Consider the following 27,331-nt stretch of genomic DNA (forward strand, 5'->3'; position numbering starts at 1 on the left):
CAATCTTATTCGCCTGTCTCTCTTTTTCTCCATAGCAATATCCAAAGCGCTACCCCCCACCACACCCTGCTTCTCTCTCTCCCTCTTTGTCTGTCTTTGTGCCACAGAGTTGCTCTCTCTGCTCAGTGTAGTCAGGTTGGGTGGTAAGAGGGGAATGTATAGCGGAGACGATGGGTCTTACAGAGTGTGGGAGATGAGAGTGTGACGGCTTTTTAGGAAGAAGAGTGCGGAGCACGACTGTGTGTGTGAATGTCCGTGGGGGTGAGCTTCTCTTGTGTCACATTCCAGCTTCCAGGACTCGATCCCTGCCTGCTGAGAGACGGACCTGGAAAACTTTGGAAAATCATTCTTGGAAAACTGTGATTGGAAGCTGGAAAGTCTTTTAAAACCACCCCTGTATCTCTTTGTGACTTCAAATTGTTGCTGTAGGAGTGACTCCCTCTCTGCTGCTGTTGTTTTTGGGTCTCTGGGCTTTGGATAGTGGTCTCACTGGGGCCGCGCTGACGCTCTCCGGATTACTACGGCAGAGGAGAGGAGGGGAGAGAACATGGAACTTCAAACGTGTTTCATTGGAAGGGATTTATAATCTGGATCATGGATATGTAAGTATGAACAGTACTAGAGTTTTTAGTCAACAAGTAACTACAGTCTTTTCTATATGTAAATGGCATCCATATTATAAATACATCTGGCTTTAGACCTAAATATAGCACTGCTAGCACCACAATGCTTGTTGGGAGTGATATTGCAAACGGCTTGGATAATAGAAAACGTTGTGCTGCCATGTTTATTGACCTATGCAAAGCTTTTGACAGTGTTGATTTTGGAACTCTGTTAAATCAGCTGTCTTCGATTGGACTGGGCTCTGATGTTTGCTTATGGTTCAATAATTATCTCCATGAAAGAACCCAAGTCATCATGGCAGATGGCATCAAATCTGAGTATCTAGTGCTTCAAAAAGGTGTCCCATAAGGCTCAGTACTATCTCCGCTATTGTTTAATATCTATATTAATAACATCAATGACAAAATGAGAAATTGTCAAATTCATTTATACTCTGATGATACTGTGTTGTACTCCATTGCTCCTATTATTGGCCAAGCATTTTCAAATTTGAAATCTGATTTTCTGGTACTTCAGAAGACACTTTATGATCTTAAATTGGTGCTAAATGCTAACAAAACAAAATATATTCTCTTCTCTAGACTACATAATTTTTTATCTACAGTTGCAAGAAAAAGTATGTGAACCCTTTGGAATTACCTGGATTTCTGCATAAATTTGTCAAAAAATTGTATCTGATCTTCCCCTAAGTCAAAACAATGGACACAAACAATGTACTAAAGTTAATAACTTGTCTATATTGAATACATAATTTAAACATTCACAGTGTAGGTTGGAAAAAGTATGTGAACCCCAAGGCTAATGACTTCTCCAAAAGATAATTGGAGTCAGGAGTCAGCTAACCTGGAGTCAATGAGACGAGTTTGGAGATGTTGGTTAGAGCTGCCTTGCCCGATAAAAAAACACTCACAAAATGTGAGTTTGCTATTCACATGAAGCATTGCCTGATGTGAACCATGCCTCAAACAAAAGAGATCTCAAAAGACCTAAGATTAAGAATTGTTGACTTGCATAAAGCTGGAAAGGGTTACAAAAGTATCTCTAAAAGCCTTGATATTCATCAGTCCACTGTAAGACAAATTGTCTATAAATTGAGAAAGTTCAGCACAGTAGCTACTCTCCCTAGGAGTGGATGTCCTGCAAACATAACTGCAAGAGCACAGCGCAGAATGCTCAATGAGGTTAAGAAGAATCCTAGAGTGTCAGCTAAAGACTTACAGAAATCTCTGGAGCATGCTAACATCTATGTTGACGAGTCTACGATACGTAAAACACTAAACAAGAATGGTGTTCATGGGAGGACACCACGGAAGAAGCTACTACTGTCCAAAAAAAACATTGCTGCACATCTGAAGTTTGCAAAAGACCACCTGGATGTTCCAGAGCGCCACTGGCAAATATTCTGTGGACAGATGAAACTACAGTTGAGTTGTTTGGAAGGAACACACAACACTATGTGGAGAGAAAAAGGCACAGCACACCAACATCAAAACCTCATCCCAACTGTAAAGTATGGTGGAGGGAGCATCATGGTTTGGGCTGCTTTGCTGCCTCATGGACTGGACAACTTGCTATCATTGACAGAAAAAAATGAATTCCCGTGTTTATCAAGACATTTTGCAGGAGAATGTTAGGCTATCTGTCCGACAATTGAAGCTCAACAGAAGTTGGGGGATTCAACAGGACAACGACTCAAAACACAGAAGTAAATCAACAACAGAATGGCTTCAACAGAAGAAAATCCACCTTCTGGAGTGGCCCAGTCAGAGTCCTGACCTCAACCCGTTTGAGATTCTGTGGCATGACCTCGAGCACGGTTCACACCAGACATCCCAAGAATATTGCTGAACTGAAACAGTTTTGTAAAGAGGAATGGTCCAGAATTCCCCCTGACCGTTGTGCAGGTCTGATCCACAACTACAGAAAACGTTTGGTTGAGGTTATTGCTGCCAAAGGAGGGTCAACCAGTTATTAAATCCAAGGGTTCACATACTTTTCCCACCCTGCACTGTGAATGTTTACACAGTGTTTTCAATAAAGATATAAAAACGTATAATTGTTTGTGCGTTATTAGTTTAAGCACACTGTGTTTGTCTATTGTTGTGACCTAGATGAAGTGAAGATCCAATTTTTGAACCAATTTATGCAGAAATCCAGGTAATTCCAAAGGGTTCACATACTTTTAGTTACCACTGTAAATGACTATAAAATTAGTAGGCTAAATGGTATAGAAATGGAGCTGGTTCCTTATTATAAATATCTTGGTAAATGTCTAGATGACAAGTTGTCTTTCAAAACACATATCTGAGCTGGTAAGAAAGTTGAAGTTTAAGATTTGGTTTATTTTACAGAAACAAAAGCCTGCTCATCATCTGCTAATAGAAAGAAAATGGTTCCGTCTACCTTTATGTGTGTATTGGATTATGGGGAAGTTAGTTACATGCATGCTGCAGCGTCCACACTTAAACCCTTGGATGCTGTATATCATTATGCCCTGAGGTTCATTACTGGCTCTGGTTTTAAAACTCACCACTGTTCCTTATATCTAGAAGTAGGTTGGGTCTCTTTAACCGATAGAAGAGAGCAGCAGTTTGTTATTTATCTATAAAGCGTTAATGCAACAAAAAAACACGTCCAATGTATCTGACATCTCTAATCTCTTATAGAATTACTAATTATAAAACTAGGTCAATGAATTACATTACACTTTCAGATCCCCTCAGTTTCTACACAGATCGGAAAATGCGCTTTCAGTTATGCTGCACCTTACATGTAGAACAATTTACAAAAAACTCTTAGAATATATGTCCCGGTCCCTCCGTGGGAAATAAAAAACATTCTGTTAAATGTTAATTGTGGATGTTTTTCTTAAAGCGTATATATGTCTTGTGTCTGTGTATTTGTGCATATATGTACTTTTTCTTTGTATTGAAAACAGGACCCAGTTGATCCCCTGTATGAATAAAATGAATAATAATAATAATAGTTAACGGTAATGTTTCTTTAACGTTTCTGATGGATGAGTTGGAAATAGGACATACATGTGTGACGTTGTGTGTGTGACATTGTGTGTGTGTGACAGTGTGTGTGTGTATATGTGTGTGCGTGTTTTAGGGTGTGTGTGTTGGATAATGTGTGGTATCTAGAGAAGCATAATAACAGTGTGTCCTCCTCACTCCACCGCTGGCTGTGGGTTGGGCTGCAGGGTGTAGGAAACACACAGCCACTGGCACCAGCAGAGAGTCAGTAGAATTCATTTATCAATGGGGGGAGGGGGGTTCAGAAAGGTCTGATGCCACATATCAGAGAGATCTCATGGGGGGATGAGATGAATCAGTTACAGTGAAAATATCCACTACTCACACTCTCAGCACTAAATCTACAAACCTATACTATTTCCCTTTCTTACTCTCACTCTCCATCTTTGTCTGTATTCCCATTCGCTCTTTAAGCAGATTCATGAGATGATAAAGGGATCCTTCAGGATTTTGGCAATGAACCCATTTATCTACTTCCCCAGAGCCAGATTAACTCATGGATAACATTTTTATGTCTCTGCGTTCAGTTCGAAGGAAGTTGCTATCTAGTGATAGCTCAATTGCTAACTAGCGTTAGCGCAATGACTGGAAGTTAATGACTGGAAGTCTATGGTAACTGCTAGCATGCTAGTAGATACCATAGACTTCCAGTCATTGCGCTAACACTAGTTAGCATTGGCAAGAGAAACTACCTCCCACTTCATTCATACTGGATGCAGAGACATAAGAATGATATCCAGGAGTTCATCTGATTCTGGGGAAGTAGATACAGGGCTTCATTGCCTAAATCCTGAACTATCCCTTTAAAAGCAGAAAGAGAGGAAAGGCCAATGTCACTATGCATCAGTCTCAGAGTCAACACAGGCATGCTTTTTGGGCTAAATTTGGTCTGGAAGCTGGAGGCATGGTTTCTCTGGAATATTAAGGCCAGGGTGGTCCGAGCTCTGTGTGTGTGTGTGTGTGTGTGTGTGTGTGTGTGTGTGTGTGTGTGTGTGTGTGTGTGTGTGTGTGTGTGTGTGTGTGTGTGTGTGTGTGTGTGTGTGTGTGTGTGTGTACGTGTGTGTACGTGTGTGTACGTGTTTTGTCATGATTCTTCACACACTGGTCAGAGTCATTCCAAAGTAGGGTAGGAGTTGAGCAGTGTAGGAGAGAAAGCCCAGTTTAAACAGCACAGGGACTCTGCACTACATTGGACTATTGTGCTGTAAGACACTGTGTGTCTGTCTGTCTCTTGGTCTGTCTGCATACATCTTTATGTTTTACCAAAGCGATAGGTTTTAGTCTGCACCAGCTTTTCTACAGAAAGAGAGTGGTGACTTGAAGAAAACAGAGAGAAGAGACATACACATAGAAAGAGGAAAAAACGAATTAGAAGGATAAGAAAGAGAATTCATGAACTGTTGAGTGTTTAGTCGAGTCAGTCTAACTGTATCAGACTGTAATCCGTTTAGTTGAATGTTCTAACGAACTGTAACGATGTCTAACGAGCTGAAACCACCTTTAATTAACAAGGCGTGTGTGAGCCGAGTCTGGCTCTTATAAAACTCACCTATCATATCAGCTCAGTCTGATTGATAAGGACATCTGACAAACCATGCATAGATATTTAGTAGGTTTCATTTCACCTTCAGCTGATCTGTGATCAGTTTTCAGTTTATCTGTTCAGTTTTCAGCTGATCTTGTCAGTTTTCAGCTGATCTGTGGTCAGTTTTCAGCTCTGTTGTTCTCTTGTGCTCTCCTTTCTCTCGCTCCATCCATCACAAAGCTGCATTCCTGGATTGTTTCACTGACACCTTATCATTAACTCAGCCTGAGGTCTTACACACACACACACACACACACACACACACACACACACACACACACACACACACACACACACACACACACACACACACACACACACACACACACACACACACACACACAAACACACACACACACACGCACACACACAGGCCACGCAGAGGGATGGGATGGCCTCTGACACCCAGACCTGAATTAAGCATGATTGACGGGTGGAGAGAGAGATGGAGAAAGGAAGCGATATGGAAAGAGAAGGAGAGAGAGATTTTTAAAGGGTGGTGTTCAGCCTGAGATTGTGTTTTGTTTTTCTAATGAGGGTGAGAAGGTCAGCCCCAAGGAAGGAACACACACACAGACCCTACTTCCCATCTCAACCAGCTGTGACACTGTGTCTGCATTTACACAGGCAGCCCAATTTTGATCTATAGCCTGTCTAAATGCAGTAGCCTACAGTCCCCTCTTCCTCATTTTCTGTACTGTCAGTATCATCTCCATGGAGGATAGATTAAAGACATGCTCCAGAACAGATTAAAGACATGTTCTGGAACAGATTAAAGACATGCTCTGGAACAGATTAAGGACATGTTCTGGAACAGATTAAAGACATGTTCTGGAACAGATTAAAGACATGTTCTGGAACAGATTAAAGACATGCTCTGGAACAGATTAAAGACATGCTCCAGAACAGATTAAAGACATGTTCTGGAACAGATTAAAGACATGCTCTGGAACAGATTAAGGACATGTTCTGGAACAGATTAAAGACATGTTCTGGAACAGATTAAAGACATGCTCTGGAACAGATTAAAGACATGTTCTGGAACAGATTAACCTGTTACATCTAGGGGGCAGTAATTTCACGGCTGGATAAAAAACGTACCCGATTTAATCTGATTATTAGTCCTGCCCAGAAACTGGAATATGCATATAATTATTAGCTTTGGAGAGAAAACACTCCAAAGTTTCTGAAACTGTTTGAATGGTGTCTGTGAGTATAACAGAACTCCTATGGCAGGCAAAAACCTGAGATGCTTCTGTTCAGGAAGTACCCTGTCTGAACATTTCTTGCCCTTCTTTATTATCTCTGTCGTTTACAAAGGATCTCTGCTCTTACGTGACAATTCTCACGTCAACAATGGAGTCTCACAGCCCGGGAAAAACAGGAATGATGTCATTCAAAGCCCTGGCTGAAGCACACGAGAGCAAATGCTGAGTGGTCAGTCAATGGACTAAGCCTTAGGCGCGTGACACGCCCCGCCCCCGGCTTTTGGTTTTTTCCTCAGTTTACAGACAGGCAGATTCCCGGTCGGAATATTATCGCTTCTCTACGAGATAAATTGCATAAATATTGGTTTTAAACAGCGGTTGACATGCTTCGAAGTACGGTAATGGAATATTTCGAAATTTTTTGTCATATTTTGCGTCATGCTCGTGGCCGAGATTTAGCGTTGGGATAGTGTCTAGAACGCACGAACAAAACGTCGCTGTTTGGATATAACGATGGATTATTTGGGACCAAACCTACATTTGTTATTGAAGTAGAAGTCCTGGCAGTGTATTCTGATGAAGAACAAGCAAGGTAAGAACATTTTTCTTATAGGAAATGTGATTTTGGTGAAGGCTACACTGGGTGGGTGTCTAAATAGCTAGCCCTGTAACGCCGGGCTATGTACTTACATTATTGCAAAATGTGCTTCATCCGAAAAGCTATTTTAAAATCGGACATATCGAGTGCATAGAGGAGTTCTGTATCTATAATTCTTAAAATAATTGTTATGCTTTTTGTGAACGTTTATCGTGAGTAATTTAGTAAAATCACCGGAAGTGTTCGGTGGGAATGCTAGTTCTGAACGTCACATGCTAATGTAAAAAGCTGGTTTTTGATATAAATATGAACTTGATTGAACAGACATGCATGTATTGTATAACACAATGTCCTAGGTGTGTCATCTGATGAAGATCATCAAAGGTTAGTGCTGCATTTAGATATGGTTTGGGTTTATGTGACATGATATGCTAGCTTGAAAAATGGCTGTGTGATTATTCCTGGCTGGGTACTCTGCTGACATAATCTAATGTTTTGCTTTCGCTGTAAAGCCTTTTTGAAATCGGACAGTTTGGTTAGATAAAGGAGAGTCTTGTCTTTAAATAGCTGTAACATAGTCATATGTTTGAAAAGTGTAAGTTTTCGGATTTAGAGGAGTTTGAATTTCGCGCCCCGCCCATCATTGGATATTGGAGCAGACGTTCCGCTAGCGGAACGTGTAGATGTAAGAAGTTAAAGACATGTTCTGGAACAGATTAAAGACATGTTCTGGAACAGATTAAAGACATGTTCTGGAACTTTGGCGACTACCAAGTATTCTTTAAACCTGCCGCTTTGGGCTGAATGAGTCAATGTATAGTCCATATGTGCATAATCTATGAGTATAATTACTGGCTTACTTCAATTAGCAACAAAATATCTAGTTTGAAAGCGACTGTTTTCTGGAAGCTGTGCTGCACCATTTTCCCTACATTTTCCCCTCGTGGGCCAGCCTCCTTGAAATTTGAGTTCTAGCCAATCAGCTTTATCCCTCGCCATTTCAAATCAAATCAAATGTTATTTGTCACATGTACCGAATACAACAGGTGTAGACTTTACAGTGAAATGCTTACTTACAAGCCCTTAACCAACAATGCAGTTTAAGAAAAATACCTACAAAAAATAAGAATAACAAATAAAAGTAACAAATAATTAAAAACAGAAGTAAAATAACAATAGCGAGGCTATATACAGGGGGTACCGGTACAGAGGGAATGTGTGGGGGCACCGGTTAGTCGAGGTAATTGAGGTAATATGTACATGTAGGTAGAGTTATTAAAGTGACTATGCAGCTAGATAATAACAGAGAGCAGCAGCAGAGTAAAAGGGGGGGGCAATGCAAATAGTCTGGGTAGCCATTTGATTAGGTGTTCAGGAGTCTTATGGCTTAGGGGTAGAAGCTGTTTAGAAGCCACATGGACCTAGACTTGGTGCTCTGGTACCGATTGCCATGCGGTAGCAGAGAGAACAGTCTATGACTAGGGTGGCTGGAAACTTTGACAATTTTTAGGGCCTTCCTCTGATACTGCCTGGTATAGAGGTCCTGGATGGCAGAAAGCTTGGCCCCAGGGATGTACTGGGCCGTATGCACTACCCTCCGTAGTGCCTTGCGGTTGGAGGCCGAGCATTTGCCATACCAGGCAGTGATGCAACCCGTTAGGATGCTCTTGATGGTGCAGCTGTAGAACCATTTGAAGATCTGAGGAACCATGTCAAATCTTTTCAGTCTCCTGAGGGGGAATAGGTTTCTCTTCACGACTGTCTTGGTGTGCTTGGACCATGTTAGTTTGTTGGTGACGTGGACACCAAGAAACTTGAAGCTCTCAACCTGCTCCACAGCAGCCCCGTCAATGAGAATAGGGGCGTGCTCAGTCCTCCTTTTCCAGTAGTCCACAATCATCTCCTTTGTCTTGATCACGTTGAGGGAGAGGTTGTTGTCCTGGCACTACACGGCAAGGTCTCTGACCTCCTCCCTATAGGCTGTCTTGTCATTGTCGGTGATCAGGCTTACCACTGTTGTGTCATCGGCAAACAGGGAGTACAGGAGGGGACTGAGCACGCACCACTGAGGGGCCCCCGTGTTGAGGATCAGTGTGGCAGATGTGTTGCTACTTACCCTGATGAAGACAGCTTTGCTGTCGAAACGTTGGTTATTAGGTTATTACATTTTTGCATCTGAGCTCTTAGAGTGTGCGGCTTTCCCTTATTTTCTAGTTTTCTACTCCGCTAGCCAGCACCTCGCCTTTATAGGTGTGCGTTTCTTTTTTCTAGATTGCTATCTACCCTTACCAACTGGGGGTGGCACGTCAGGATGTCCAGGATCCAGTTTCAGGGGGAGGTGTCTTGTTCCAGGGTCCTTAGCTTAGTGATGAGCTTTGAGGGCACTATGGTGTTGAACGCTGAGCTGTAGTCAATGAATAGCATTCTCACGTAGGTGTTCCTTTTGTCCAGGTGGGAAAGGGCAGTGTGGACTGCAATAGAGATTGCATCATCTGTGGATTTGTTAGGGCGGTATGCAAATTGGAGTGGGTCTAGGGTTTCTGGGATAATGGTGTTGATGTGAGTCATGACCAGCCTTTCAAAGCACTCCATGCCTACAGACGTAAGTGCTACGTGTCGGTAGTCATTCAGGCAGGTTACCTTAGTGTTCGGGGGCTACCCAGACTATTTCCACCCTTCCCCCCCTACGCTGCTGCTACTCTCTGTTATTATCTTTGCATAGCCACTTTAATAACCCTTCCTGCATGTACATAATTACCTCAATCACCATGAGACCGGTGCCCCTGCACATTGACTCTGTACCGGTAACCCCTGTATATAGCCTCCACATTGACTCTGTATCGGTACCCCCTGTATATAGCCTCCACATTGACTCTGTACCGGTACCCCCTGTATATAGCCTCCACATTGACTCTGTATCGGTACCCCCTGTATATAGCCTCCACATTGACTCTGTACCGGTACCCCCTGTATATAGCCTCCACATTGACTCTGTATCGGTACCCCCTGTATATAGCCTCCACATTGACTCTGTACCGGTACCCCCTGTATATAGCCTCCACATTGACTCTGTATCGGTACCCCCTGTATATAGCCTCCACATTGACTCTGTATCGGTACCCCCTGTATATAGCCTCCACATTGACTCTGTATCGGTACCCCCTGTATATAGCCTCCACATTGACTCTGTATCGGTACCCCCTGTATATAGCCTCCACATTGACTCTGTATCGGTACCCCCTGTATATAGCCTCCACATTGACTCTGTACCGGTACCCCCTGTATATAGCCTCCACATTGACTCTGTACCGGTACCCCCTGTATATAGCCTCCACATTGACTCTGTACCGGTACCCCCTGTATATAGCCTCCACATTGACTCTGTACCGGTACCCCCTGTATATAGCCTCCACATTGTCTCTGTACCGGTACCCCCTGTATATAGCCCCACTATTGTTATTTACTGCTGCTCTTTAATTATTTATTATTCTTATCTCTTATGTTTTTTGTATTTTCTTAAAACTGCATTGTTGGTTAAGGGCTTGTAAGTAAGCATTTCACTGTAAGGTCTCTATACCTGTTGTATTTGGCGCATGTGATAAATAAAATTGATGTTTGTGTGTAGATGGAAGGAGGATCTGCAGGACCAGAGGTTGCTAGCACTTAGCCCCAGCTCAGCCTATAACAAGGTAAGTTCTGTAGTAGGTTGACAGGGCTAGCACTTAGCCCCAGCTCAGCCTATAACAAGATAAGTTCTGTAGTAGGTTGACAGGGCTAGCACTTAGCCCCAGCTCAGCTTATAACAAGGTAAGTTCTGTAGTAGGTTGACAGGGCTAGCACTTAGCCCCAGCTCAGCCTATAACAAGGTAAGTTCTGTAGTAGGTTGACAGGGCTAGCACTTAGCCCCAGCTCAGCCTATAACAAGATAAGTTCTGTAGTAGGTTGACAGGGCTAGCACTTAGCCCCAGCTCAGCCTATAACAAGGTAAGTTCTGTAGTAGGTTGACAGGGATAGCACTTAGCCCCAGCTCAGCCTATAACAAGATAAGTTCTGTAGTAGATTGACAGGGCTAGCACTTAGCCCCAGCTTAGCCTATAACAAGGTAAGTTCTGTAGTAGGTTGACAGGGCTAGCACTTAGCCCCAGCTCAGCCTATAACAAGGTAAGTTATGTAGTAGGTTGACAGGGATAGCACTTAGCCCCAGCTCAGCCTATAACAAGGTAAGTTCTGTAGTAGGTTGACAGGGCTAGCACTTAGCCCCAGCTCAGCCTATAACAAGGTAAGTTCTGTAGTAGGTTGACAGGGATAGCACTTAGCCCCAGCTCAGCCTATAACAAGGTAAGTTCTGTAGTAGGTTGACAGGGCTAGCACTTAGCCCCAGCTCAGCCTATAACAAGGTAAGTTCTGTAGTAGGTTGACAGGGCTAGCACTTAGCACCAGCTCAGCCTATAACAAGATAAGTTCTGTAGTAGATTGACAGGGCTAGCACTTAGCCCCAGCTCAGCCTATAACAAGGTAAGTTCTGTAGTAGGTTGACAGGGCTAGCACTTAGCCCCAGCTCAGCCTATAACAAGGCAGCATCCTGTAGCACTCAGTGTGCCACTCATGTGTGTGTCTGTTGTAGATGGGGTGTGCAGTTGTCACCACCTTCTCCTAAGCAACCGCCAAAGACCCACACCAAATGGTCTCTGCAACACTGTCATCATCAGCAGGGTCAATGGCCTGTGGAGCATCGCTGCCAATTAGAAACTCCACGCCAGCTCCAATATGGCCCTGCTGTACAAAGTCAGACTGCCCCTGTTTCACACAGTCCACCATCTTTTTTAATCTGTCAATTTCTTAAAATGTTCAACGAATATCTTCAGTCAACATTTAATCAGAGCAGTTGTTCTCCACTACCTTTACAGTCCATCTTCATCTCACGCAGCCCATTCAGCAGAAGGTTTATCCAATGACACGACGCCACTCTTTTTCTTTTCACCAATGCGAAGATCAAACAGAGCCCAATACTCTGTTGTAATGTTCATAAATGAAGCGTCAACATGTTGAATAGCGTCTTCCCTATGAAACACCTACTCCAATTCCTATTCCACAACGCTGCAATTTACAAAACAATGTTCAACTTGCTTCGCGCAGCACAAGAGGGAAGCACAAGTACCAATGTCCTTTGATGAGCAATGGCGCGGGAGATTTGGCTTCTGGATTCTTCTCGTTTCTCTGGGAAAATGTTTGGCACAATCATTGTTCGTTGTCACAGACATAGCACAAGTGATTCCAATAATCCGACATGCTGCATGCAATGATCCGTTAGTCCAATATCCAATGGGAGTTCTTATCCGTGGAACGGTGATTCCCTATGAAAAGCCAGTGGCACGGCAGAGAGCCGTCCATAACACGTCCACACACATACATACATACATACATACTATATATATTTTATATGCCCAATAAATGGTAACTTCACATGAAAAGAGTAATGTATAGAAACTGATTCTTGTGGACGTGTTATGGACGGCTGTCTGCTGTGCCAGCGGCTTTTCATAGGGAATCTCCGTTCCTACACTAGTAAGAGCTGTATGTTCTCTCCTCTCACATGTGCTGCCAAGCTGGGTCATCAGTCTCTCTGTGCCGAATGTGGCTGTGCTTCCTGCCTCTAGGAAGGCGTACGTCTGGATAACCTGGTTGCTTTTACTGTGTTTGACCTTCACTGATACAATAGCAAGTACAAATTCTTGGTCGCTGGTCACACTATGACCAACTACTGCTTCTGATGACTGCTCTGCTGTTTCTCATCAATATGAAGCACACTTGAGTGAGTTTGGCTACATACACCGCATTTGAGATGCTTATTGCAGTCTCTTCACGTGTCCACTTGACAAGCAACCAAAACAAATCCTGTTTCCCTTTAGGAAACCAATCTTCTCCCTGTGGCTCCTTTTCCTAAGTTGTGGACACAGCTCCAATTTGTGACTGCCGTTACAGAACAGACGTGATGTGTCGGGGTCGTGGGTCGTGGGGGGTGGGGTGTTGCTGTGAGGATGACACGCTGGTAGCAAAGCTGCTCTCTGTGGATTTGTGAATAGACGTGTGAATGAGCCTTGACTGTGGCCTTTGAGTCTTGCTCCTGGATTGTGTTGGATCTTGAATATCACCGAACACTGGATGTGTGGCCATTCTCACATGTTATTCAATGAACAGGATGAGATCAAGGAGTCTAGCACGCCTGCCATGGCGCTGCTCCTGTAACTCACAAGCAACCGACCTCCATCTCTCCCTGAGCTTGTAGAGTAATTTCAGGATACAATTGGCTCAGCGTCGTCCGGGTTAGGGTTTGGCCGGGGTAGGCCCTCATTGTAAATAAGAATTTGCTCTTAACTGACTTGCCTAGTTAAATAAAAATGAAAAAAAAATAAAAAATGAAAAATACTGGTAACCCATCGATGGTCTCCATGGAAACGAAAAATGAATAAAATAAAAAATATTTTTTTAAGCTGGAGGCCAGATCCATCTCTTCCATATCTTCCACTGCATTACAACAACCTCTGAGGTATAACGCATAGGCATGTAATGCCTTGTGGTCTTGGGATTTTATTGCTAGGCCAGCTAAAAGCCTTCTCCATGTATGCATTGGCAATCTTGTATTCATTACCGTAAATCTCCTGTAATAAGCCCTTGGTTTTCTGATAGCCCCTATCCTAACTAGCTCTCGATCCTGCCCTCTAGTGTAGGTCTGAGATCCTGTATCTCTCTGCCATTTCCTCAAAGTAGTCCTTCTATTGTTGTTGAGTTGGCATTTCTTTCTTCCCCTGCAGATGTCAAGACCGTGAGCTTTGCTGAGGCAGCTGCTATTTCAGTTTGCAGCTCAAGTCTCCCTGTTTTCCTCTATCTTTTGTTGGTTTAATTCCTCCTCCTCGTCCTCCAGATGGGTTTAATTCCTCCTCCTTGTCCTCTAGATGGGTTTAATTCCTCCTCCTTATCCTCTCAATGGGTTTAATTCCTCCTCCTTGTCCTCTAGATGGGTTTAATTCCTCATCCTCTCGATGGGTTTAATTCCTCCTCCTTGTCCTCTAGATGGGTTTAATTCCTCCTCCTTATCCTCTCAATGGGTTTAATTCCTCCTGATTATCCTCTAGATGGGTTTAATTCCTCCTCCTTATCCTCTCGATGGGTTTAATTCCTCCTCCTCATCCTCTAGATGGGTTTAATTCCTCCTCCTTATCCTCTCAATGGGTTTAATTCCTCCTCCTCGTCCTCTAGATGGGTTTAATTCCTCATCCTCGTCCTCTAGATGGGTTTAATTCCTCCTCCTTATCCTCTAGATGGGTTTAATTCCTCCTCCTTATCCTCTCGATGGGTTTAATTCCTCCTCCTCGTCCTCTAGATGGGTTTAATTCCTCCTCCTCGTCCTCTAGATGGGTTTAATTCCTCCTTATCCTCTCGATGGGTTTAATTCCTCCTCCTTGTCCTCTAGATGGGTTTAATTCCTCCTCCTCATCCTCTCGATGGCTTTAATTCCTCCTCCTCGTCCTCTAGATGGGTTTAATTCCTCATCCTCTCGATGGGTTTAATTCCTCCTCCTTGTCCTCTAGATGGGTTTAATTCCTCCTCCTTATCCTCTCAATGGGTTTAATTCCTCCTGATTATCCTCTAGATGGGTTTAATTCCTCCTCCTTATCCTCTCGATGGGTTTAATTCCTCCTCCTCATCCTCTAGATGGGTTTAATTCCTCCTCCTTATCCTCTCAATGGGTTTAATTCCTCCTCCTCGTCCTCTAGATGGGTTTAATTCCTCATCCTCGTCCTCTAGATGGGTTTAATTCCTCCTCCTTATCCTCTAGATGGGTTTAATTCCTCCTCCTTATCCTCTCGATGGGTTTAATTCCTCCTCCTCGTCCTCTAGATGGGTTTAATTCCTCCTCCTCGTCCTCTAGATGGGTTTAATTCCTCCTCCTTATCCTCTCGATGGGTTTAATTCCTCCTCCTTGTCCTCTAGATGGGTTTAATTCCTCCTCCTCCTCCTCTCGATGGCTTTCATTCCTCCTCCTCGTCCTCTAGATGGGTTTAATTCCTCCTCCTTATCCTCTAGATGGGTTTAATTCCTCCTCCTTATCCTCTCGATGGGTTTAATTCCTCCTCCTTATCCTCTAGATGGGTTTAATTCCTCCTCCTCATCCTCTAGATGGGTTTAATTCCTCCTCCTCGTCCTCTCGATGAGTTTAATTCCTCCTCCTTATCCTCTAGATGGGTTTAATTCCTCCTCCTCGTCCTCTAGATGAGTTTAATTCCTCCTCCTTATCCTCTAGATGGGTTTAATTCCTCCTCCTCATCCTCTAGATGGGTTTAATTCCTCCTCCTCGTCCTCTAGATGGGTTTAATTCCTCATCCTCGTCCTCTAGATGGGTTTAATTCCTCCTCCTTATCCTCTAGATGGGTTTAATTCCTCCTCCTCATCCTCTAGATGGGTTTAATTCCTCCTCCTCGTCCTCTAGATGGGTTTAATTCCTCCTCCTTATCCTCTAGATGAGTTTAATTCCTCCTCCTCATCCTCTCGATGGGTTTAATTCCTCCTCCTCATCCTCTCGATGGGTTTAATTCCTCCTCCTCATCCTCTAGATGGGTTTAATTCCTCCTCCTTATCCTCTCGATGGGTTTAATTCCTCCTCCTCGTCCTCTAGATGGGTTTAATTCCTCCTCCTCGTCCTCTAGATGGGTTTAATTCCTCCTCCTTATCCTCTCGATGGGTTTAATTCCTCCTCCTTATCCTCTCGATGGGTTTAATTCCTCCTCCTTGTCCTCTAGATGGGTTTAATTCCTCCTCCTCATCCTCTCGATGGCTTTAATTCCTCCTCCTCGTCCTCTAGATGGGTTTAATTCCTCCTCCTTATCCTCTAGATGGGTTTAATTCCTCCTCCTTATCCTCTAGATGAGTTTAATTCCTCCTCCTTATCCTCTCGATGGGTTTAATTCCTCCTCCTTATCCTCTAGATGGGTTTAATTCCTCCTCCTCGTCCTCTAGATGGGTTTAATTCCTCCTCCTCATCCTCTAGATGGGTTTAATTCCTCCTCCTCGTCCTCTCGATGAGTTTAATTCCTCCTCCTTATCCTCTAGATGGGTTTAATTCCTCCTCCTCGTCCTCTAGATGAGTTTAATTCCTCCTCCTTATCCTCTAGATGGGTTTAATTCCTCCTCCTCGTCCTCTAGATGGGTTTAATTCCTCCTCCTCGTCCTCTAGATGGGTTTAATTCCTCCTCCTTATCCTCTAGATGGGTTTAATTCCTCCTCCTCATCCTCTAGATGGGTTTAATTCCTCCTCCTTATCCTCTCGATGGGTTTAATTCCTCCTCCTTATCCTCTAGATGGGTTTAATTCCTCCTCCTTATCCTCTAGATGGTGTTTGAACTTGAGAGCATCAGCCTGTGTTGTTAATGCTGCTCTGTCAGCCTCTGCTGGGATGCAGGCTGAGGATGTGAAGGGTTCACCTTAGACCTGCGGCTGGAGGTTTGGGACACACTGTCAGTAGGTTTAACATCATCTTTCTCACCAGGGTATTTATCAGGTTTCTCTAGTGCTGAGGCTGTACCTGAAATCCATTTGGACACAGTAACAAGAAATGCCTTAATATGCTGCCATTTGGGTTCATAACAATTCAACCTATTTTTTTATTTATTTCATCCTCAGGTATCTTTTGATGATAGGAATCGATAACATCTTTGAATCTATTCAACATTTCACTGAACTGGAGCATTTTATTACATTTTCTTACTACTTCAACATTCTTATTGTCAGTCATCAGATCAGTAACAATGTTCATTTTGCAAGTCAGATTTCCCAGTTTACTTCTGGATTTGCGCATTTGGGAAATGTTCTCCTTCAAGGCCATTCCTGATAAAGGCTCCTCCACTAGCGCCATGTTGCCCCACATACACAACGCTATCTGCAGCGGGAGAATTCTCTTCAGTCATATCCCTCAATAGGCGATCACATCAATATCTATTTCAACATGTAACCATGAACATGCATCAACAAGCGCTCCGGTGCACTGCGCTCCTTTAACAGTGTCACTATATCAATCATCTTCACACTTCAATGAATTAGGCAGCGGAGATTGGAAATCGGATTCTGTGGATTCGATCCTTTGTCCAAATAAATCACTCCAATAGCAACATTTCCATTACTTTGAATGCATGATAAATGTAGGCATAAACACTTCCATGTACCCATCAATCAATGCAGAAGTTTGTGCATTTCTTTTCTACTCCATTCCTTGGTTATACGTCTTTCCAAACATTCCAGTTTTTCAATTCCAACAAAGTACATTTACATTTTACATTTACGTAATTTAGCAGACGCTCTTATCCAGAGCAACTTACAAATTGGTGCATTCACCTTATGATATCCAGTGGAACAACCACTTTACAATAGTACATCTATATCTTTTTTGGGGGGAGGGTGGGGGGGGGGGTTAGAAGGATTACTTAATCCTATCCCAGTTATTCCTTAAAGAGGTGGGGTTTCAGGTGTCTCCGGAAGGTAGTGATTGACTCCGCTGTCCTGGCATCGTGAGGGAGCTTGTTCCACCATTAGGGTGCCAGAGCAGCGAACAGTTTTGACTGGGCTGAGCGGGAACTGTGCTTCCGCAGAGGTAGGGAGGCGAGCAGGCCAGTGGTGGATGAACGCAGTGCCCTTCTTTGAGTGTAGGGACTGATCAGAGCCTGAAGGTACGGAGGTGCCGTTCCCCTCACAGCTCCGTAGGCAAGCACCATGGTCTTGTAGCGGATGCGAGCTTCAACTGGAAGCCAGTGGAGAGAGCGGAGGAGCGGGGTGACGTGAGAGAACTTGGGAAGGTTGAACACCAGACGGGCTGCGGCGTTCTGGATGAGTTGTAGGGGTTTAATGTCACAGGCAGGGAGCCCCGCCAACAGCGAGTTGCAGTAATCCAGACGGGAGATGACAAGTGCCTGGATTAGAACCTGCGCCACTTCCTGTGTGAGGCAGGGTCGCACTCTGCGAATGTTGTAGAGCATGAACCTACAGGATCGGGTCACCGCCTTGATGTTAGCGGAGAACGACAGGGTGTTTGTTATCCAGGGTCACGCCAAGGCTCTTAGCACTCTGGGAGGAGGACACAATGGAGTTGTCAACCGTGATGGCAAGATCATGGAACGGGCAGTCCTTCCCCGGGAGGAAGAGCAGCTCCATCTTGCCGAGGTTCAGCTTGAGGTGGTGATCCGTCATCCACACTGATATGTCTGCCAGACATGCAGAGATGCGATTCGCCACCTGGTTATCAGAAGGGGGAAAGGAGAAGATGAATTGTGTGTCGTCTGCGTAGCAATGATAGGAGAGACCATGTGAGGATATGACAGAGCCAAGTGACTTGGTGTATAGCGAGAATAGGAGAGGGCCTAGAACTGAGCCCTGGGGGACACCAGTGGTGAGAGCACGTGGTGCGGAGACGGATTCTCACCACGCCACCTGGTAGGAGCGACCTGTCAGGTAGGACGCAATCCAAGAGTGAGCCGCGCCGGAGATGCCCAACTCGGAGAGTTGGAAGCCAGTCTTCTCTTGAAGACGGAAGGGACGTAGCCAAGTATTTTCCAGCTAAGTATTTTGACTAAATGTAGTGGCTAAATTGTCCAATATAATTGCCCCAATACAATTTCCATTCTAATTCCATTCTTATCCACAATGGAGAGTTGTGAAATGTTAGTCTTCACGCAGACAAATCCAATGCCCAGAGTTTGATTCAAGTTGAAAATTAATAATCAATTTATTTTGATGTTCTTCTGCATACAAAAATGTAAAGAAAACTCTACCAAAACGAATTCTGATCATTCAAACTGAAGGAACAAACAGCATGGTAAACATTGTCTGGTATGGTCAAAAGACTGCTGCCATTCCAGTCACTCCCAGAAGGCATTGGCGCATGTCTGCCTTTCAACTGTATTCTCCATTGGCCAGTAGAGGGGATATACACACATACAACAGAAACTCAACATGAATTGGAAACATATAAAATTGTACAATATAACCTATTTGGCTCCTACACAGTGCTTTCTCTCATGTTTAAGTTTTTTCCTTCTTTCTGGTGCATGTGTGTGTGTGTGTGTGTGCGTGCGTGTGTGTGTGCGCATGCGTGAGTGCTTGTGTGTGTGCGTGTGTGCATGCGTGAAGGAGAGGAGAGGAGACATACCAAGGCTGCTGTATTTTCTGTCTGTAATATGAGTCCTACGTGTGTAGGACGGAAGAGAACGAGAGGTGGAGAGGGGGAATGGATGAGAAGGAGAAAGTGGGGGGAGGGGGAGAGGGGAACGGAAGAGAGGGAGAAAGTGGGGGGAAGGGGAGAGGGGGAATGGAAGAGAGGGAGAAAGTGGGGAGAAGGGGAGAGGGGGAATGGAAGAGAGGGAGAAAGTGGGGGGAAGGGGAGAGGGGGAATGGAAGAGAGGGTGCATGTCTGTTCAGGGTTGCAGGTCTGTTATTCTGATCAGACAATGACACATGGACCCTATACCCCCACCTTCTCTCTCTCCCTCTCTCTCCCTCTCCTTGGAGAGGAACCAGGCTTGCCAAACCAGGAAAATCAGTGCTGCCTCGTTATGTTTACAATCTGTCCTTTATGATGTTTTTCTCAGACATATTTCCCTTCACTAAATACTCTCTTTATGTCCTCTCCTTCTGATCAGGGAAACGCCACTGGGTTTGGGTAAAAGCTGAGTGGTATTTCTGGGGTAAATCACTGTGTGACTTTGAGAGAACGTTTAGTGGTAGGACTTAGCTTCCAATTACAGAGCCTTTTTGTAGCTTTATTGACTACATACAGATGTAGGTTCTTAAGCCAATTTGATACAGCAGGAAAATAACCCTGCAGCTTCAGGAAATGTGAATTATTATGTTGATTATAATGTATCGACATTTTCTGTAGTGGTTGATCCTCCATCTGTGACTGTATTGGAATGTTTACAGTGGGGAAATGGAAACCAATGATTGGGGGGTATTCTACGAGTTTTCCTATGAGCACTCTGTAATTTTCTCTAGCTTCATCAGACAGCCCCATAATCATCCAGAGACATCAGGGTAGGAGACAGGGTTCGTCGCTGGTTCAATGTTTATGTGATACTTTGATTGAACATGTGGCTAACGAGGAGACAGCAGGATGCAATCATTTCTCAAACTTTCTCGTAAATTATGCAAGAGTTATGAGATCATCTAGAATTATCTGACTTTGTCACTCACTACTCTCTTTTACTCTCTCTCTCTCTCTCTCTCTCTCACATTCTCTCCCTCCCTCCCTCCCTCCCTCCCTCCCTCCCTCCCTCCCTCCCTCCCTCCCTCCCTTTCTGTTTGAACCTTACAGTGACAGAGAAGACTGCTGTCCTGTTCTCAGCTGAGGGGACCAGTGCATATTTCATAGAAGACAGAAGAGAGAACCCAGTTCAGACTTTATGGAAGGGGGTAGCCAGAAATTGTTTCCATAAAACCATATAGAATTGAAGACCACAGTCAGCCAAGTCTGACTTATACACAGAAGATATGAGCCTAGGCCTCTCTCAGGCCAGAGAGAGACAGTGAGTGACATCATCATGAATGCCCCGCCCACAGGAAGCCCCAGCCAAAATATGGAGGTGAAGGTGGTCTCCCAGGAGATGGCTTTGTTTAGCAATGCCCTGGCGGCCTACACCTTCATAGCAGGTAACATTGACTGAAACATCAGGTGTACAGGTGTTATTGTTGAGCTGTTTGAATATGTTTTGTTACAAATTATGATAGAAAACATGTTCAGGTGTCTGTCAGTGTAACCTGGATAAAGAAATAAATCCCTATTTTTATTTTATTTTCTGCTCTCAATCTCTTTGTCTGTCTCTGTCTCTGTTTCTCTGTCTCTCTGTCTCTCTCTGTCTGTCTCTCTCTCTCTCTCCTCCTCCTCGCTCTCTCTCTTTCTCTCTCTCTCTCTCTCCTCCTCTCTCTCTCTCTCTTTATTCTCTCTCCTCCTCTCTCTCACCCTCCTCCTCCTCTCTCTCCCTCCTCCATTCTCTCTCTCCCTCTTCCCCCTCTCCCTCCTCTCTCCCCTCTCTCACACTCATCTCTCTCTCTCTCTCGTCTCAGACCAGCCTGAGCGAGTAACTCTGGTGTTTGTTAGTGGTGTGTGTGTGGGTCTCCTCCTCACCCTCTGTGCCCTCGTGGTCCAGATACACTGTCGCACCGACTGTCACTACGGTAACCGACGACGACATCACCCTCAGCATAGCAACAGGGATCCCCACCATCACCATGGGGACCATCACTGTCACCACCATCCCCAACCTGGGAACCCTAACACGAGCAATCCCGGCGTAACCACAGAGACGAGCGGAGACAGCGAATCAGTGGACTGGGACGACGGGACTTCTGACCTATCGGCTCGACGACGGAGGCGCTTTGAGAGAATGCTGCTGCACACCAGTGTGTTCACATCCGTAGAAGGTAAATACACACTACGTTGGAAACTCTGAAGTACTTAGTTGTTTTTTTATGGTTAAGTATACAGTGCATTATTTAGTTCATGTTGTTGGTTTGGTTGTGTTTTGGTCTGTAGAGTTGGAGCGAGCTCAGAGGGTTGAGGAGAGAGAGAGGATCATACAAGAGATCTGGATGAATGGACATCCTGACGTCAACACTGTCACACGCAGCCTCAACAGATACTACTGACAGGGACAGAGAAAACAGGGCGAAAAAGAGATGGATAGACAGACAAACGGATGAGGAAGGATAGGGATAATATATACTTTTAGACAAGGTAGCATCGAGAGGCTCATGAAGCACAGGTGTGGACGGGACTGTTATCCAGGGAGAGAGGGGACAATGACACTGGGCCACAGAACCATGGGTGGTGTCTGACAACACCAGACTGATGTTACGACGGGATATGAACCTGGGGTTCCCCATTGGAGAAACCAACTTCTTAACCATTAGACCAAGAGGAAATGACCAAGACCATGACCTGACTCCACTACACTTAACCCGCAGCTTTTAGATCTGTGATGGGGCAAGTAGGGAATGAGAATGCCTCCTGATTGTGGCCCAGGATGGTTCCTCTGGGGTCAAACCCCTTTCAAATACTGAGGTGGATGATGTCACCATCCCGTGGGCACACTGTGACCTTCCTGACACCATCCCCATCACCGTTGACAAAGGCCCACAATTCACCTCTGTGGAATACTCTGATTTCCTAGCCGAAGGTCCTGCACTACGTTTTACCTGACTGGCACGGTCATTCACAGCACGGTTCACTACCAGGACAAGGACCACAGAGAAAACATGTTAAACCTGACTGGCACGGTCATACACAGCACGGTTCACTACCAGGACAAGGACCACAGAGAAAACCTGTTAAACCTGACTGGCACGGTCATACACAGCACGGTTCACTACCAGGACAAGGACCACAGAGAAAACATGTTAAACCTGACTGGCACGGTCATACACAGCACGGTTCACTACCAGGACAAGGACCACAGAGAAAACCTGTTAAACCTGACTGGCACGGTCATACACAGCACGGTTCACTACCAGGACAAGGACCACAGAGAAAACATGTTAAACCTGACTGGCACGGTCATACACAGCACGGTTCAACTAAAACATTTCATGTTTGCCTTCACTCAACCTTAATGTGTATTTAACTGATTCACTCTTGTCTTTTGTAAATAAATTCATTTTTATAAAATAGCAACACTTTGTTCGTTTGTCTCAGGGATGCTTTTAAGGCTTGTTGTTGTTTTGTATCTTTAAGATGAAGCAACAATCGTTCCTCAGAGAGACTGTGACTATAAAACTATGTGTGGTTGGTTGTCAGCAGAGCAGTGTTAATTAGGGACCCTTAGTCACTACAGACAGAGGAGTGTTAATTAGGGACCCTTAGTCACTACAGACAGAGGAGTGTTAATTAGGGACCCTTAGTCACTACAGACAGAGGCAGTGTTAATTAGGGACCCTTAGTCACTACAGACAGAGGCAGTGTTAATTAGGGACCCTTAGTCACTACAGACAGAGGAGTGTTAATTAGGGACCCTTAGTCACTACAGACAGAGGAGTGTTAATTAGGGACCCTTAGTCACTACAGACAGAGGCAGTGTTAATTAGGGACCCTTAGTCACTACAGACAGAGGCAGTGTTAATTAGGGACCCTTAGTCACTACAGACAGAGGAGTGTTAATTAGGGACCCTTAGTCACTACAGACAGAGGCAGTGTTAATTAGGGACCCTTAGTCACTACAGACAGAGCAGTGTTAATTAGGGACCCTTAGTCACTACAGACAGAGCAGTGTTAATTAGGGACCCTTAGTCACTACAGACAGAGCAGTGTTAATTAGGGACCCTTAGTCACTACAGACAGAGGAGGGTTAATTAGGGACCCTTAGTCACTACATACAGAGGAGTGTTAATTAGGGACCCTTAGTCACTACAGACAGAGCAGTGTTAATTAGGGACCCTTAGTCACTACAGACAGAGGATTGTTAATTAGGGACCCTTAGTCACTACAGACAGAGGCAGTGCTCCAACCCAATCCAGTCAGCTCCTGAACAGTTCCCTTCAGTCCCCCTATAACCCTTCAGAAGGATACATGGAGCCACCACCATATCACAATAATACAAATGTGTTAGGTGCTTATTTCACACACATGTGCTTGTTTGAATTGGATAATATTTATTTTCTTCATATCCCAACTGAGACACCCACAGAGAGGGTCAGCCATTGCTAACGCCGATCTGGTCCCTTCAGCTCTGCTAACACTGAAGCGGTAGCTAGACTCTCTACGATACGTGTTGTTTTTGGAGTGACGTGTGGTGGTGCAACACTACCTGGTGATGTTTTTAATGGGGTGTCACAAGGTAAACTGTGCAACACTACATTGTGATGTTTTTAATGGGGTGTCACAGGGTAAACTGTGCAACACTACATTTTGATGTTTTTAATGGGGTATCACAAGGTAAACTGTGCAACAACACATTGTGATGTTTTTAATGGGGTGTCACAAGGTAAACTGTGCAACACTACATTTTGATGTTTTTAATGGGGTATCACAAGGTAAACTGTGCAACACTACATTGTGATGTTTTTAATGGGGTATCAAAAGGTAAACTGTGCAACAATACATCGTGACGTTTTTAATGGGGTATCAAAATTAAACTGTGCAACAATACATTGTGATGTTTTTAATGGGGTATCACAAGGTAAACTGTGGAACACTACATTGTGATGTTTTTAATGGGGTGTCACAGGGTTAACTGTGCAACCCTACATTGTGATGTTTTTAATGGGGTATCAAAAGGTTAACTGTGCAACACTAAATTGTGATGTTTTTAATGGGGTATCACAAGGTAAACTGTGCAACACTAAATTGTGATGTTTTTAATGGGGTATCACAAGGTAAACTGTGCAACACTAAATTGTGATAATTGTGTTTAATGGGGTATCACAGAGTAAACGGTGTAGCACAATAGTATTATCTCTGCATCATTTCTGGGTGTTTCCCCTAGCTTGTCGCCGGTATTGGAGAAACTGTGTGTAAAGTGAACACTTGTTTCTCTGTGAGAGAGGTTCTCTATGTACAGTATGTATGCATCCTTCCTCTCTTCCTTGAAGAAACCACATATCTGAGATAGGTGCATAGGTGAACGCAGTAGGATTGAGGTTAAAGCAGTAGGATAGGTGAACGCAGTAGGAGGGAGGATAGGTGAACATAGTAGGATAGAGGATAGGTGAACGCAGTAGGATAGAGGATAGGTGAACACAGTGGGATAGAGGTTAAAGCAGTAGGATAGGTGAACGCAGTAGGAGAGAGGATAGGTGAACACAGTAGGATAGAAGATAGGTGAACGCAGTAGGAGAGAGGATAGGTAAACGCAGTAGGAGAGAGAGGATAGGTAAACGCAGTAGGATAGAGGATAGGTGAACGCAGTAGGATTGAGGTTAAAGCAGTAGGATAGGTGAACGCAGTAGGAGAGAGGATAGGTGAACACAGTAGGATAGAGGATAGGTGAACACAGTAGGATAGAGGATAGGTGAACGCAGTAGGAGAGAGGATAGGTAAACGCAGTAGGATAAAGGATAGGTAAACGCAGTAGGATAGAGGATAGGTGAAAGTAGTAGGATAGAGGATAGGTGAACGCAGTAGGATAGATAGGTGAACACAGTAGGATAGAGGATAGGTGAACACAGTAGGATAAAGGATAGGTGAAAGTAGTAGGATAGAGGCTTTGCCACCTTGCTCTCACATACAATCATTATACAGATCAGTGGTTTCCTCAAGGAAGGGAAAAAAGAAATACAATTGAATTGAAGGATACTATTTAAGCACTCAAACAGGGAGTGGATGACTGAGACCAACACTCTGCCCATTAATTGAAGAATAAAACCCTCTAGAAGCAAATGATGTGCCTGTTCTGTTCTGTTCTGCCCTGTCTTGTTCTGGTCTGTGCTGCCTTGTTCTGGTCTGTGCTGCCTTGTTCTGGTCTGTGCTGTCCTGTCCTGTTCTGGTCTGTCATGTTCTGTTCTGGTCTGTCCTGTTCTGTTCTGGTCTGCCCTGTTCTGGTCTGTCCAGTTCTGTACTGTTCTGGTCTGGTCTGTTCTGTCCTGTTCTGGTCTGTTCTGGTCTGTCCTGTCCTGGTCTGGTCTGTACTGTTCTGGTCTGGTCTGTTCTGTCCTGTTCTGGTCTGTTCTGGTCTGTCCTGTTCTGGTCTGTTCTGTCCTGTTCTGGTCTGTCCTGTTCTGGTCTGTCCTGTCCTGTTCTTGTCTGTCCTGTTCTGGTCAGGTCTGGTCTGTTCTGTTCTGGTTAGATCTGTCCTGCTCCGTTCTGTTCTGGTCAGGCCTGTTCTGTTCTGTTCTGGTTAGATCTGTCCTGCTCTGTTCTGTTCTGGTCAGGCCTGTTCTGTTCTGTTCTGGTCAGGCCTGTTCTGTTCTGGTCAGGCCTGTTCTGTTCTGTTCTGGTCAGGCCTGTTCTGTTCTGTCCTGTTTTGGTCAGGTCTGTTCTGTTCTGGTCAGGTCTGTTCTGTTCTGTTCAGGTCAGGTCTGTCCTGTTTTGGTCAGGTCTGTTCTGTTCTGGTCAGGCCTGTTCTGTTCTGGTCAGGCCTGTTCTGTTCTGTTCTGGTTAGGTCTGTTCTGTTCTGTTCAGGTCAGGTCTGTCCTGTTCTGGTCAGGCCTGTTCGGTTCTGTTCTGGTCAGGTCGGTTCTGTTCTGGTTAGGTCTGTCCTGTGAGCTTATACCGCTATCTGCTGTTGACTATAATATACTACACTTTTCCCATCCCTCCAAAACTTGGCAGTAGGCATGAAGGGGGCTTCCTCTCCTCATCTCCTTTCCTTCATGTGCATTCAGCACAGATCATTTAACAATTTGAACCATGAATAGCAATTTCTATCTGTAGTGGTCAAGGAATGACATGTCGTCAGCAGTGGTGTAAAGTACTTGAGTAAAAATACTTTAAAGTACTACCTAATTAAGTAGTTTTTGGGGGGTATCTGTACTTTACTTTACAATTTATATTTATGGCAACTTTTACTTTTACTTCAATACATTGCTAAAGAAAATAATGTACTTTTTACTACATGTATTTTCCCTGACACCAAAAAGTATTACATTTTGACAGGAAAATTTTCCAATTATCAGGAGAACATCCCTGGTCATTCCGTATTGCCTCTGATCTGGCAGACTCACTAAACACAAATGCTTGGTTTGTAAATTATGTCTGAGTGTTGGAGTGTGCCCCTTGCTATCCATAAATAAATAAAAACAAGAAAATTGTGCCGTCTGGTTTGCTTAATATGAGGAAGTTGAAATTATTTATACTTTTACTTTTGATACTATACATTTTAGCATTTCCAAGTATATTTAGTAGTATATTTAAAAACAAATACTTTTAGACTTTTACTCAAGTAGTTTTTTACTGGGTGATTTTCACTTTTACTTGAGTCATTTTCTATTAAGGTATCTTTACTTTTACTCAAGTAGGACAACTGAGTTATTTTTCCACCACTGGTCATGAGAGGGACATGAAAACCTTGAAGTTACAGCCGACATAATTTTTTTTGTCTCTTAAACAATAGAGTGATAGCACAAATCTTTGGTAATATTCTTAGTTATTTGGTAACCATCAGGATAATAATATGTTATTCTAATACAGGAGACTAATAATGTATTAACTATCTAATAAAAGGCATGTTGTACCAATTTGATTCATCAGTTAAAAATGACTGGAAAGAAATCAGACTGTGGCTTTAATGCGAGGCCATGACGTCAGAAG

General features: G+C 44.0%; 1 protein-coding gene across 3 annotated transcripts; it reads left to right on the forward strand.

Moving 5' to 3' along the window:
- Nucleotides 1-25,462, forward strand: LOC115161962 (protein eva-1 homolog A-like). Of its 3 annotated transcripts, XR_003869462.1 has the most exons (5): nt 1-602; nt 20,408-20,742; nt 21,157-21,513; nt 21,626-24,703; nt 24,982-25,462. XR_003869462.1 is itself a non-coding variant. In XM_029712817.1 (4 exons), exons 2-4 carry the CDS (start codon nt 20,634-20,636, stop codon nt 21,736-21,738), a joined length of 579 nt encoding a protein of 192 aa, XP_029568677.1. In that variant the 5' UTR covers nt 1-602; nt 20,408-20,633; the 3' UTR covers nt 21,739-25,462. The 3 variants fall into 3 exon arrangements, 1 of the variants encoding a protein (XP_029568677.1); XR_003869463.1 differs by having other exon boundaries at nt 21,240-21,513; nt 21,626-25,462; XM_029712817.1 differs by having other exon boundaries at nt 21,626-25,462.
- Nucleotides 25,463-27,331: the final 1,869 nt, after the last annotated feature.

This window comes from Salmo trutta, chromosome 25 (assembly GCF_901001165.1).
Source record: "Salmo trutta chromosome 25, fSalTru1.1, whole genome shotgun sequence".
NCBI classification, from domain to species: Eukaryota; Metazoa; Chordata; class Actinopteri; order Salmoniformes; family Salmonidae; genus Salmo; species Salmo trutta.